The 14,996-nt window shown below is 28.6% G+C and overlaps 1 protein-coding gene across 1 annotated transcript; it reads left to right on the top strand.

Annotated features, from left to right (window-relative positions):
- The first annotated feature begins 11,049 nt into the window (after nucleotides 1-11,049).
- Nucleotides 11,050-11,813, top strand: LOC111038371 (craniofacial development protein 2-like). Its single transcript, XM_022321438.1, has 2 exons — nucleotides 11,050-11,085; nucleotides 11,142-11,813. The coding sequence occupies exons 1-2, from the start codon at nucleotides 11,050-11,052 to the stop codon at nucleotides 11,811-11,813; spliced, it is 708 nt and encodes a 235-aa protein (XP_022177130.1).
- Nucleotides 11,814-14,996: the final 3,183 nt, after the last annotated feature.

Raw genomic sequence — 14,996 nt, 5'->3', positions numbered from 1 at the left:
GTTAATTATTATACACAGTTCTTGTTTAGTAGTGTAAGGTCTTTGCAATTTTAAATCTGAAATATAAAAAGAAAGTTTTTATGAATTTCTAATTCAAAATTATACACAAATTTCCCTAACTTTTATGAATTTTATGTCAGGTGAATACAAATCAAAGTGAACCTATCATTTAGTTATAATATTAACTAATATAAAAATATCAATAGGTGGCTAAAAATTAAAATCATACTTAATAATAAAAATAAAGTCAATTTTTTTTAACTTTTAGTTATTACCTAGCTACATGCTAAATGAGTTTATATTATATTTAGTGAATACTAGACTTTCAAACAAATAAATAAATATTTTGTAGGTTTGTATATGTGTAATATGATGATAAAATACCTACCAGCTACTGATATTTTGTATTATATACCTACTGAGTTTAATTTGAGTTAAATACATAGTAGGTAATATATTTAATTCAAAATTATATTATATATTACAAACAAAGTCCACTGGGCTTTACCAGGTAGTCCATTAAAGTTTAAAGTGAACCTTGTGCGATCATGCTGAACCCATGTAAAAGGAGTACTCAAAAAGTTGTGGGCAGCTTGTATATAGATTGTGAATATCGAACACTAATGGTATTCTAGAGAGGGTGTTTTTAGAATTTTCCAGAAAATGAATGGGAAAAGCGGTGATATTTTACACCACAAACTTTTCAAACAATATCGCATTTGGTTATTTTGTTTTAATAAATACAGAAAGAATTATCCTTAGAGGACTTTAAATGTTTACTGGTTTTAGTATTATAATATATAAAATATATATGTGAAAACGTTTTCATTATAATTTGTTTCCAGTCATAAGATTTGCACTTTTGATTCCTATTGGACTTGAAAGTTTAAAATAATAATATAAGATCGTACAAATATTACTATTCCGTAAATCGTGTATTATTCTTAACAGAATTTTTTTTTCATTTCTGTAGTAATAATATTTTAAATAATATCATTATACTATAGCGCAGTAATGAAAATTAAAATCCAAGAAATATCATGTAATTGAAACATAATATTATAATCATTGTATTTTTATATAGTTATGTTAGTGAATGTTACTAACCCTTAATTCCGAGAAACAATAATATAGAATCAAAACTGAAATTTTTTGAAAGTTAACGAAGTCAAATCGTATCGAACTATATCTATCGATCCCAAACTGAATTTTAAAATATGTCAATAGAATGATGACAAAAAATATGAACAAATAATATTTCTATATAAAATATAGTTAAATTTTATTATTTTTTTTATCCCTCTACATCAAATATGCCGTACTTATACATTTTGATTTCATTGGCAGTAATCACTGGTGTCAGGTAGTATTATAATATTATGGATGGATATTATAAATTATAATGTATTAATAATAGCAATACAAATGTGACGAAGCACCATTATTGCCTATACAACACGCCGTGTTACACGATGTTAAAAAAAAATTGTTGTAGCGGGGCGCATAATGGGACCGTGGGAAATCGTCTCGCTCAATCTAGGTACTCATTTTATGGTATGGTATGGTATGGTATGGTAGGCAAATTGACACTCACTTGATTGGTCGATAATGGCAGATCATCAAAACTCAATATTTTTAGAACGTGCAGACAATCTTCGATATAATTTAGTCGTATATCACGTGCGTTTTTCGCTTATGGAATATATTTTTTTTTCAATACGTACTTATTCTGGTTTGTGGGTAATATCACTCGTTTTTGAACAAGTATTCGACTAGAGTGATGTAGTATTTCATATCATTTGTGATTCAAACATTCTGGGTGAATACATCGCGCGAGTTATCCGACTTAAGTGTGTTTTTAAATTTTAACCTTCCTAGTAAATCCTACTTCTAATGTATTTTTGTTTAATTTTTATTGCTACTCCAATACATTTGGTAGTAGATCGAATATTCGATTTTAATTGGAAAAAAATATATCACGAGGTGTGATAAATATAACGAGTATCCAATAATAAATAAATATAAAATTTTTAATTTTTTGTTCAAAAACTTTATTTTAATAATATTATATATTACTACATGATAATAATATATGTTTGGTATTTGGTGTCGCATGTTCTACTACCTATCTACCTAGTTACAATAATTATAATATTATAATACTACAAATAATTATCATTTTACCATCGTTTTTTAAAACTATATATATTGTGAGTTTATTTTTATGTTCTATACTAATATTCAGGGCTGCAATAATCTTGGTGAAAAGGAGAATGGGCTTCAAGTAACAAAGTTTAAACTAACTAAAAAAATAATAACTATAACTACTACCTATCTATCCAAGAAAATTAGGCGTCACAGTAATTATTATTTACACATAATTTAGTTTTCTTAATAGTTTAATTAGTATGACATTTCTAAAAATAATTTCTAAACGGAAATCATGACATTAAATTATTTGAATAAAAACTTTTTTGTTTTTTAATAAGGTACATTGCTATATTTTTTTTTGTGTTGAGGGGAGGTGGAAGCGGCAAAACCTGTTTGCTCACGGTGGCATTTGCCCTTAACCCACGTTATAGAAGCAAGTGTTCAATGATACTTGATCGAAAATTAACTAAGCAAATAGGTCATACAAAATTTAATATACTATTTTAATTTTATTGGTATTAAAATTTGTCATCCAGGAACAAATAGTTTTCATAATAACTGTGTATTCTTCAACGATGTGAGGTGTAACAAATAGGCTGTATATAAAAAATATAATTAAAATTAAAAAAATATAATATAATTAGGTATAGTAACACTATAATTCGTACTTCCTTGTTTAAAATGTTGTTGGGTTTTCTCAACAGTATCACAAATCACAATACTTATTCTGCAGTTTAACTGCTCATAATGTTTATAACGAAGATGTCATTATGTAATGTATCATATATGTATATGTTACAGTAAATGATGTTAAATATTAAAATAACGTTATTTTTTAGTAAATGATAATAATTACTTACAAACTAGTGTAATATATAGTATATATATATATTAGTATATATAATATAATTATTTCCAGAAAAATGTTTCACATCAAATTAAATATGTATGGTTGCTGTTCAATAATTTATGTGGCCAAGATTGTGTAAACTGTTTTATTTCATCTGGAAAATTGCAAAAGTTGAGCGTCAGGTTATAGTTCTAGTTGGCTTCTGCGTCTGCCAAGTAATTCCGAACGTAGCAAAAACATTCATTGTAAAACTTAAAAAAATAATAATAATAACAATTATGAAAGACGTGCATTGGATGCTACTGCAAATTGCCGGCCTCCAAATTGCAGATGTTCTATAGTTGCATGGCAGTCACATTTCTAATTGTTAGAGTAAATTGTAGAAATTCTGGTTGGAATGGTTGTGGTGATAACTAGTGGTTATTTTTGTACAGTACCCTGAAGACTAAAACGGATTAAAAACTTGTTTAGTGTAAGTTTATATTTGATCAACTATTTATTTCACGCGTATGAAAATATACCATTACATTTTATTGTTATAACAGCATTAAAAATTATTAAATATTTCTTTTTTAAATTTATACAGGTAGGTATATAGAATAAATCTATTGTAAATTATAATTTATAGGTAACAAATTCATACAGCAATATTTTCCACTACTAAAATATCGTTGTTTTTTCATATTTGATATTAAATATCAATTAGGCGAAATAATTAGTTACATCGTTAATGTAGTACACATAGAAAAATAAGTAAGACATACCATAGGGTGTAAAGTATATAATTTATATATATTGCTATAGGTATATTATAATGAACGGTTAAAGTATGGAGTTAATGAGTTAAACTATTATTAAGTGCCTACCTATTTCAATGTATGGTTTTAAAATAAATTCATACTTTTCTGGATGCTACTTGTAAATTATTAAATACATATTATATTTTACTGTATAAGAATTTAGGTAGTTAATTAGGTGAATGATGTTATTACTTTTTCATTTTAAAAACGAGCCTCTATAGTTAAAAAAAAAAAATATCTTTGAGCGCGTCAGACTTGAGACCGAATTGCAATATTAATTCAATAAACTCATCATATCTGTGGACCTGTGTCACTGTCACCCATGCACATTGGGTGATGGTTTTAATCTAATGATATTGCAAACGAAGGGAATATGTTATGTGCAGGTTAGGCGGAATTAATTCTACACCACAGGTTTTTGAAAACCAATGGGCCATATATACCCTACATGAGTTCTAACAGATCGATAGTTTCCTCCAATAATAATATTGAATTAGACGGTATATACCACGATGATATTATATACTAATAAAACTATAAATATTTTTAGTTTTTACCATAAAAATACCAGTTTTTGAACTTAACTCAGCAGTATCCTTTCACTGCTCTAGACGTAGGTACTATGACGTTCTTAATATCATAATATTATCATTTTCCGGTGTCCGTACAATTTTAGGAAACCCTTGCTTATATTTTAAACTTAAATAACTAAATCATATAGATCTAAAAGTTAAAATTAAATCAAATCAGTTAAAAATGTTTTATTTTATGTAGCATTTAGATAGATCACGGAGCATAAATAATCGTGTACCAGCAAAAAGGTTAAACGAAGTCCACTGAAACGAGCTGTGCCGAGATCCGGTCGAGTGACGTACACTAACTTTAACAATACATAATAATGATGATGATGATGATGATGATCGTATGAGAAAATCCGAGTACAGCGTCACACGCACGCACTCACGCAGTTCTGCAGATGTCTCCCCTCCGTACGAACTCCTCGAAAACTGTTAATTTGATATCCCCTCGAGTGATCGTGTTTCTCGTACAAATAACGATGTTATTTACTGTGCGTATCACCGTCATAATAAATGTAGTAGCTGCAGCAAATGCGTAAATTATATTATTTATGTGCCTATCAGTTGTGTTTCCTGGCTATAAGGACAGGGATATTATGTTCGAGCGGGGTTTAAATTTTTTTTTCTGTACGTCATTCATCCAGCGTTTTGACTATTGCCGCACATACGTGAGTCATTATTTTATTTGAATAATATGTATTTGAACAACAAAAATGGAGGATTGTACGTCATACATATAGTGTTATCGTCACGTCGTGTCAACGCATAAATAACAATCGAATAAAAAATAATACACTTCGGTTATTCGTTAGTCGTCACATCATATTTATGTGGCGTATGGCTGGTTAGATTAAAAATTTAGTTTTTTTCTTGGTACATCAGAACGATATTGTATACAGTTAAAATATTTCAATACCTAGCAAACAAAAAAATACTTAGATCAAATTTATCTAACTTTATGATTTTTGTAATACGTATGTGAAACAATCTAATATGCGATCTACGAACGTCATGTTCGTCGATCTGCCGATACAACTGTGCCGACCTACCAGTTAATCGCTTTCTTGAAATTCTCGGTTTATTTCATTTCAGTAAATAAAGCTGTTAGTTGGACAAGCATCGATTGGTATAAGCGAAACTTGGGAACTTTTCGTCCAATTAAAAAATAAATGAAATAAACAAAGGAACGACAGTATAAAGTGATCAATGTCGAGAGCATACTGAATATTAAATAATCAAGAAAATATTCATTGATTGGATAATAATTTAGAATATTGTATTGGTCTAGAAATGGATTCACGCAAGAAAAAAATTTAAGAATTGTAGAGAATAATAAAATCTAAGCGCAGTATTTAAATAAACGTGCCTTCTTTTACGAAATCGATTATAGGTATTTCAAAAATAATGATGGAGGTTATGCAGCCTAAATCTTAAAAACATTTTTGAAGCTGTTTAACTGACACGAAAAAGACATCATCAACGAATATCAATATATTATCATAAAATATACTTAGTAATGTACCTATAGGCTGATAAGTAATTATTGACCGTGTTCGCTCAAAATCATTTTTTTTTATTATATCATTGAATTCAAACTTAACACATACATTACAATTTACAGTTACTTACTCAATGACGCTTACACATATTGAAGGTACCCTCTATACCTTCTTTACAGCAGAGTGGCTTACGTTTCCCCTTTTAAAATCAATATAAAGGTTAGTGACATTTATTTTTATATTAAATTGTAGACCACAGAACGTATTTGAACATTAATTGATGAGTAGATCACACGAAATATCGTTATATACCTATGTATATTTTTTAAATTAAAATTATTTTTTCTCTGCTATTAAGTTAAGTATACGAGAAATTCACTAATACATAATGCAGTCCACTGTTAAATACTACACTATTAAATTAATAGTGCTCAAATAATATTTTAGGGCCTGTATACTATTACCTATTATAATATTAAGGATTTCAATTAATATAATAAAATCATCTTATTTTTAATAATCGTCTTAAGTCGATTTTAGTGTTATGGTTAACAAAACAATGTTTTTGTTTCATCATGCGCGAGGACTTAACACAATATAATATTGTGTTAGTTGAAAGAGTAAAACATTCTATTTGATATAGACAACGATGGGCGAATAAGGATGCAAAATGATTATTTGAGGCGCTATACTAGGATTGAAGAATGCAGAAAAAAACCATACAGGATTGTTAATTGTTATACATGGGAAGAAAGTGCCTACCTATACAAATTATAATTTCGTGTGCGTAAAGTATTCAGAAACTACCACTGTGTTCATTCTGCACACTTGAATGATGTCCGTATATACATTATATAATATAGGTACCTATTGGATATATTATGCGGATACTGCTGAAGTAGGTATCTTTGCGGGCTTTCCATGGAATAAATCGTCACCGCCACTATGCTGAGGTTTAGGTACATTTTCTCCGGGCTTGAGCTTTAATGGTATAAAACATAGTTAGTGACTATAGAGTGCACGATACATTCGTTTGGAATAATATTTTGTCTAATAATATTAGGGTAATTTTGGAGTTAGTAAACAAAGATAGGACTTACCTACCAACACAGTTATTCCATTATCTACCCATAAAAAGTATTACGCCCTCTATATTATACGACTTGTATGAATAATTCAAATTAATTTATTGTGAAAAATTATACTACACGATATCTCCCTTCAAATTCATCTGTATCTTTCGCTTTACCTTTCCCTGAACTATTTATAATCGCTTTATTTTACATAGAACGAACAAATGTACAATATTATATTGGGCTACTATATAGTGAAATCGATATCAGATTTATAGTTATTTTTAAAGCATTTTTAATATTTTAACAGGTCTATTTTGAAGAAAAAATAATACATAATATGTCAGTTTTGAATCAATGTAATTGTCCAGTAACACCAACATTTGTCGTAGAACTGATATTTACTAATTACAACTGGGAGATGACCATAAATAATTATTTACTGTTCTTAGGTTGTACCTATATCCTGCATGTACGTAGGATCAATTTAAAACCACGGATCCAACGTTATATTCTCATGTGGATGTCCTGCAGAATATTTTTGACACTTATTACTATTTTAAATTGACGACTTGACTGAACTACGACGTTAACGTAAGTATGCAATATTAATAACAATTAAATTATGATTTTTTTTTTTTTGAATTAAACATATTAAAGAGAATATTGCAATGCTTACAAATTAATTCGAGTACATTAATAAACGATTCAGGATTAAGAGCGTGTAACGAGTAATGTCAGGTTTTCAAGTAAAAACATCGACACTCCGGATTATACGTACAAGAATTATATTATTATTTATAACTATTCTGAATCTTCTGTCTTGTGAATGAAACGAATTTATTTCCTTCATTTTCGTTATGCTGTAAAAATGGCTATAATACCTATATATGTATCGTATATTACTGCAACAATAATAGTATAATAAAATTAATATATTAATAACTAATAATAATAGTGCATTAATAATAATAATAATAATAATATTAAAAATAATAATGATAGTAGTAATAATAATAATTATTATTTTAAAGTTCGTATATTATATTGTAGTAAGCATGTTCAAGATATTTTTTTTTCTGCAAAAGACAAATTGAGGAATAATAGATATGTACAGTGGAAAAATATCAAGTAGCATGGTACATTTTGTTACCTAGGATTTTAATTAGTTGATTTTTGTTTGTTTGTCTATACTTTATTTGCCATTTGCGTTTCTATGCCAACACGAAAATAGGTTGGAAAAAAAAAATTGACGCAGCCCAAAAACATATCTATGTTAATACAAATTAAAATCTAAGAATAAATAACTATTCATTGTTCATAATTGTATTTTGTTTCAAGTGTCTGATCATTTTTCTGATAGTTACTCAAAGCAAAGCATTTGTAAAAAAATTTATCTTGCGGTTTTCGTAGAGAGGAAGCTACAATTTACTTATATTATAGCTATAATATAAGTGTATCTGTGGTGTGTTGACTGTGTTTGCCTCATAGAGTGTAACATGACATGAAACAACTTTAAACTTCACATTAATGATGAAGTTTTGTTCCATAGCGGTAAAGTGGAATTATAATTCAATTACAGCGAGTACCACCGTGTCTAACGTCAATGTTTTAAATTTTGATTACAAGACACGAGGAACTTAGTTTTGAACCCTAACGATCCTTGCAGCAAAATAAATATTACAATAAAATAAATTTAATCAAATAAACAATTATTGTAAAAATGTATAATTTGGGGGTTCTTCATTCATTTTACAGCGCAACTAAAGTGAAAAATCTCTTAATATTTTATATCAATACCTAATTCATATTTAATCAGAAAAATTTAATGAAAGTTTTTCAAACGATACTAAAATATAATTTTTTTCCCATCAATTTTCCATCAACATTTGTCAGTCGTAATAATATCCAGATATCCTGCTGCATCATGGCTCTACGCGATTCACGAATAGTCCTGCGTTCACATGATATTTTTATATTATGATTACCTATGTTTGTCATATTGTCGTACAAGCGTTACCACGACGTTTTATTTTCGTTGTTGGGTATAATATATAGTCACAATAATATATGGAATCGACACGTCAAACGCGCGAGGGAGGACCATAGGCAAGTAATTCGTGACAGGTATAGATAATAGTAATACATAATATTATTATGGTACACGATATTATGTGAATCGAGAGACGGATATGGTGGTATCTCTGGCCCATAATATCGCACCGGTACAACGGCGAGTGTCCCGAAAGCAATAAGCCTTTGTTTCGCGTGCGTCGAAACAATATTCGAAGGAGGAAAATATAAAAGGAGACAGATAACTTGTTCCACGTTTACGCTGTACACATATTGCACACTGTTATTATTCCTGCGTGACAACAGTTTCCGAATGTTTGTCATAAATTGTGCCATGTTGTGTTGCTTTTATGTACTTACTTAAAACTACCTATATATTTATGTATTAGGCCCACCTACCTTCGAGAATGTGTGATCAACTAAATGCACGAAAACAATAATGGTAGAATACGAGTTTGAAACCAAAATTTAAAAAAGTGAGGAAAACATTCACTCTGCTAGCCTGCTAAATTTCCGATTTCTAAACCTATTTTACTACATAAAGCAATGAACTATAATTCCAAATACAAATTAAAAAAAAATTTGGTAACCTTAATGTTTTGGTTGCATATTTTGAATAGTTTGAATATATAATAAATCATAATAAAATGAGCAATTACTTAAAATCAACAATCGTAATTAAATATTTCAGTACAAACAATCGTAACTATGTAAAATAACTACGAACAATAATAAGAATGGGGAGAGCGTGTCGTTTTTTTCTTACATTTAGAGTTTAGACCAATAAGCGGAAGAAAAAAAATTATAAACTTCTAGGAGTCCAATTATAACTAAAAAAAAATATTTGAATTTGTTTGCATCTTGCCTGTGTTTGTAGGAAACAATTTTTTTTTCAGTATCACTAAAGAAAATGTGAATTTGAAAAAAATAGAAAGTTAATTTTGTACTATATTATTGATTAAAAAATACAGCAAATCCATTTCCTACATAATCTAATAATCTATAAAAGAGATAAAGGAATATTCAAATATGTTTTCAAAATTCAAATCGGGCTTTTGGTACTGGGTGAATTTTTCTTCCGCTTTTTGGGATTTTCATAACCTATTTGGGAGTTTGATAATATCAGATACAAATAAACAGTTGAATTTAAACATTTTTGATATTAGTGTAACTCGTGAGGATACCGTTGTACAACCTGTCATCAGCTTTCCTGATGAACCATCAGGATTCTCAATCTTCAGACTGAACCACGATTTAAGATATAATCGTTGATAAATATAATTGTTTTTATTCATACCTATTGAAACATGTAAGTATTAATACTGTCAAAATGGAAATAATGATAATATTTAAAAAAGAAAAAAGGGAGTAAGTGGGTAACATTCTGCTATACATAGTACATTAGGTGTCTAGACACTAGGGAGTCACTGAAACGGTTAAATTTGAAATTAATAATCATTGTAAACGATAAACGATTCTGAGCGAAGACAGTTCGTCAGCCTATAATATTAAAAAGTAATATGTATGATATTATTATGATTTAAGTAATTGATTTTATTATTAAGCATTAGTACCTACTTCAATAGGTTAAATATATTTTTACCAAAAAAATTACATTTGAAAATGTAATTGTGTATTTACTATATACAATATAATAATGTACTTTAAAAGTCTCAAGTATCCACAAATAATATTTTAAAATTACAACGAATTAACTACAACCGTTATTCTTAGTTTTTATATGTGATTTCGTCAAAATTTGAACTCAAAATGTCTGTAAAAAATAACTGTGTTAATATTTTTTTAGATTTTTTGATTACAGTATGAACTATTCAGTTACATAATATGTACCTAATACGTCCACCACGACGTGCCAGCTATCGAACTCAGGTATAAAATAAAATATTTTAAATAGAAATGTACCTAATGTGTAGAATTTTGTTTTGTGAAAAAAAATACAAGAATAAAATACAAAAAATACAAAAAATAAAAAATAAATAAATAAAATAAAAAAATGGCTCTACCATGACCTTGAGTGGTTGTGGTAGTCTGGTCCTCCAGGTTGGGGGTTATGCGCAGGGCTAACAACCCTGCCATGTGAAATCAACCTTGTTCAGGATACAACAATAAACTTGCCTCGGATATGTGGAGCTTTGGAGAACAAGACCGGAAAACGGAAACCTGGCTTATATTTTGGAACTTGGAACATTCTCAAACTTTTCAAACCTGGAGCAGCACAATGCTTAGTCAAAGAAATCAGGAGATATAATTTAGGAGTGACAGTCTTGCGGGAGATTAGGTGGAATGACAAACGCACCTTGGATCTTCAAGACACAATTATATTTTACGGAGAATGTAATGGTCGAAGACAATTTGGAACGGGTTTTGCTGTACACAAAAGTATAGTTCCTTTGGTAATAGAATTTAAAAGTACTAACAATAGGATATCAACAATGACGATTAAAGGAAAATTTTTTGATATCACGTTCCTGAATGGACACGCACCTACGGAAGAAAAAACACCTGAGGAAAAGGACGAATTTTATGAGAATCTGGAACAAACCCTGAATGAGACCTCCCGAAATAGAATCAGGATAGTCTTAGGCGATTTTAATGCCAAATTGGAAAAGGAAAGCATATTCAGAACAACCATTGGCAATCATAGCATGCATGACATAACTAGTGATAACGGACTTAGACTTATTGACTTTGCTAGTGGGGGAGGCCTTGTGGTGAAAAGCACAATGTTCCCACGCAAAGATCTACAAGGGGACTTGGAAAGCGCCTAATGGTAGATACACTAATCAAATAAACCATGTTATGATTGACACAAGGTTTAAAAACTGTATACATGAGGTGAAAACAGTCAGAGGAGCTGACTGTGATTAGGATCACTACCTGTTAAAAGGAAAGCTAAATGTAAAACTTAAAAAATTGGTAGCTATAGGAAAGGTACGATTGTGGACAGATATGATGTAAATAAATTTAAGGACAAAACTGTATGTGTTCTTTTCAAACAACAGATGAATGAAACAATGTATTACTTACACATAAATCTAAAAGTTCTTAATGCATTTAGAGAAAGTAATAAAAAACAAGAAGCTGCAGAGGCAAAGAGTTTGGCCGTACAGTTTGTTAAGTTTGAAGTTATCATAATAATTGTGTGCTTATACGAAATATTAAATATCATTAATTGCTTATCAATTAACCTGCAATCAACTACTCTTGATGTAAAACGTTGTACATTATTAATTAATGCAACAAAGCAATAAATATTAGAGGTACGTAATGATGAGAAGTTTTTTGAACTATATGAGCAATCATTGGTTATTGCTCAAAATTCTAAAATACCTACGCCATCCAGTGATAATTTGTCATTATCAAATAGAACACGACAACATTCAATTACTTTAGCCGATTATTATGTAACTATTACTACTGGTAAGCGAATGGCTTATTCATCTGATGGAAATTAAACAGAACAAAAAAGAATATTTTTTAATATTTTAGGCGTAATATATTTCGTAATAAACCGACGTTTTAATACAAATGATGATATATTGATATGTATGCAACTTTAGAAGCTTTAGATCAAAATTCATCAAAATTTTAAGACAGTGAAATAATTTGCCGTTATGCTGAAACATTTCCATTTTATCGATCAAATGAATTTATTACCAAATTAAAATGCCAATATCAACTAGGAAAAACATTATTTTTATCTGTATCTGATCTTTTTGAATTATATCAAGAAGTAAAAAAGTACAAAGTTTGATTTGAATAATTAACAAAAATTATTGAAAATGTTTTGATAGTTCCAGTATCTAGTGCTTCAGAAGAAAGGAGTTTCTTGACGATGAAAACATACGAATACAAACATATATCTAAGGTCAACGATGACAAGTAGCACACTAAATAATTTAACCTTGCTGTCTATTGATAGAGAAATAAGTGGAAAATGCATAGAAAATCTATCTGCCGTAATTGACGAGTTTGCATCAATGAAAAAAAGAAAATTGGAATTTTCAATCTAAAAATATTTTAATAAAGCTGCATTTATTTTATTAATTTTATTTTATTCTACTATTTTATACTGTATTAGTTTTAAAACATAAAATAAATCCATGCAATATGCCTATAATACATATATAACATACGGTACTCTGATACGTTTTTATAAAATAAAAATATTCATTGGTAATCCTTACATCAAAATATCGGGCCTATCCAGAAAAAAGAGTCTAGCTACACCACTGGGCATATTATCTAGGATTTTTTTCTAGTGTTTGATATGACAAAAACTATTTAAAACATTATTAGCTAGGAGGACAGATATCCTAGGGGATATCTGTCTGCCTGGGCCCTGGCTCCTTTTGTTAGCTCTCCTTTCTGTAAAGTACACTTTTATAGGTCTTGACTTCACTTAAAACTATAAAAAACATTTAAAATATTTTTTTTTTTAATAAATAAAGATGGCTCTCGGAGGGGGGGTATATCGCCTAGCTCACACACTGTAAATACACCACTACCTAATGTGTTTTTCTCGTAAAAATATGCTGGTGGGTAGATCAAATGAACACGTTGATGACCCATTTATAAAAATAGTTCGCGCCGCCACCCACCTATTCCTAAATTATAAACATTATATTTTTGATATAAAAACGGCTGAGGAAATAAACATCGTTTAAAATGGCACCATCTGAAAAGTTTAGTACAAACCAGTGTTTCGGGTATTAACCCGTGGGTTGAATGAACATACCATTTATTTAAGTTTAAATTATTGTAGTAGTATAATATATTTATCATTAGAATCAAGTTCATACACATAATACGTATAATATAATATACTCGTAATATAATATAATATAATATTGTTTTATACAATTCAATTCAATTTATATTTATCTTAAAATTATTAAAAAAGTTATATTTAAACAGTGTATTTCATTCCAAAAGCATTTCTCAGAAATTCTACGTGCTTAGTCAATTTAAAACTACAAAAGTTACCAATCACATTATTAATAATCTCTTGTGCCGGATTTTTGACTGCAAAATAAATTAGTATTAGATTTGTTAAGTGGGTGAGCTTGTATTCAACGGAAACTGATTTAATTTTAATTAATTATACCATCATAATATTGGAAATCTTCCAGATTATGATAGGTCCTAACAATTATACTTTTTATAAAGACAGAAAAATGTTATCCACATAAATTTAATAGACTTTTAAATCAGTTTTTATACCTTCTATAATGGTATTATATACTTACGTCCCGCGACAAAATATTTGTATGCTCGCGCCATATCTGTAAAAATAAACTATATTGTGAACGTCTTCCATTATTTTTTTTATAACTATATCATATAAGTAAATAACTTTACTCGGTTAGTTAAAATGTTAAATACTTAATGAATTCAATATCATTTATCAGACTAACAATTTTGATTGAATCTTAACATTAATTTGAATCAAATGTAATCGTGTACTCTTTTAGTAATCAGGTATCAATGGAATTGCAAAAAAATATATAATAATAATAATTGTGTTTCTATATTTTAACATCAAACTATAACACTAATATTTTTTTAACATTGCAATTTTAAACTATAAAAAGAAACTTTTATGAATTTCTAACTGAAAAATTTTGAAATGTAAATACATACAAAAATTAATTGCGTCTATGTATCATTAATATTTTTGAAATTCTACTAAAACAATTTACGAGAAGCCTTGAGTTTTTGAGTAAAACAAAAAACTAAATAAAATTGATTTTGTCCAAAACTGGTATGCGTAAAAATTTCCATTATTCCTGTTATTCCCGACGCCTTCAAAAACTAGTAAAATTTAGTAACTACATATCTATTTGATTGAATTAAGTTAATTAAAAAAAAAATGATAAAGTAAAAAGTAGATGATTAAACTTGAACATTAGAAGAACAAAACTGTTTCAGAAAAAAAAAATACAAGGTAT

The sequence above is a fragment of the Myzus persicae genome, unplaced genomic scaffold, assembly GCF_001856785.1.
Source record: "Myzus persicae strain clone G006 unplaced genomic scaffold, MPER_G0061.0, whole genome shotgun sequence".
Lineage (NCBI taxonomy): Eukaryota > Metazoa > Arthropoda > Insecta > Hemiptera > Aphididae > Myzus > Myzus persicae.
This window is presented reverse-complemented; position numbering and strand designations above follow the sequence as displayed.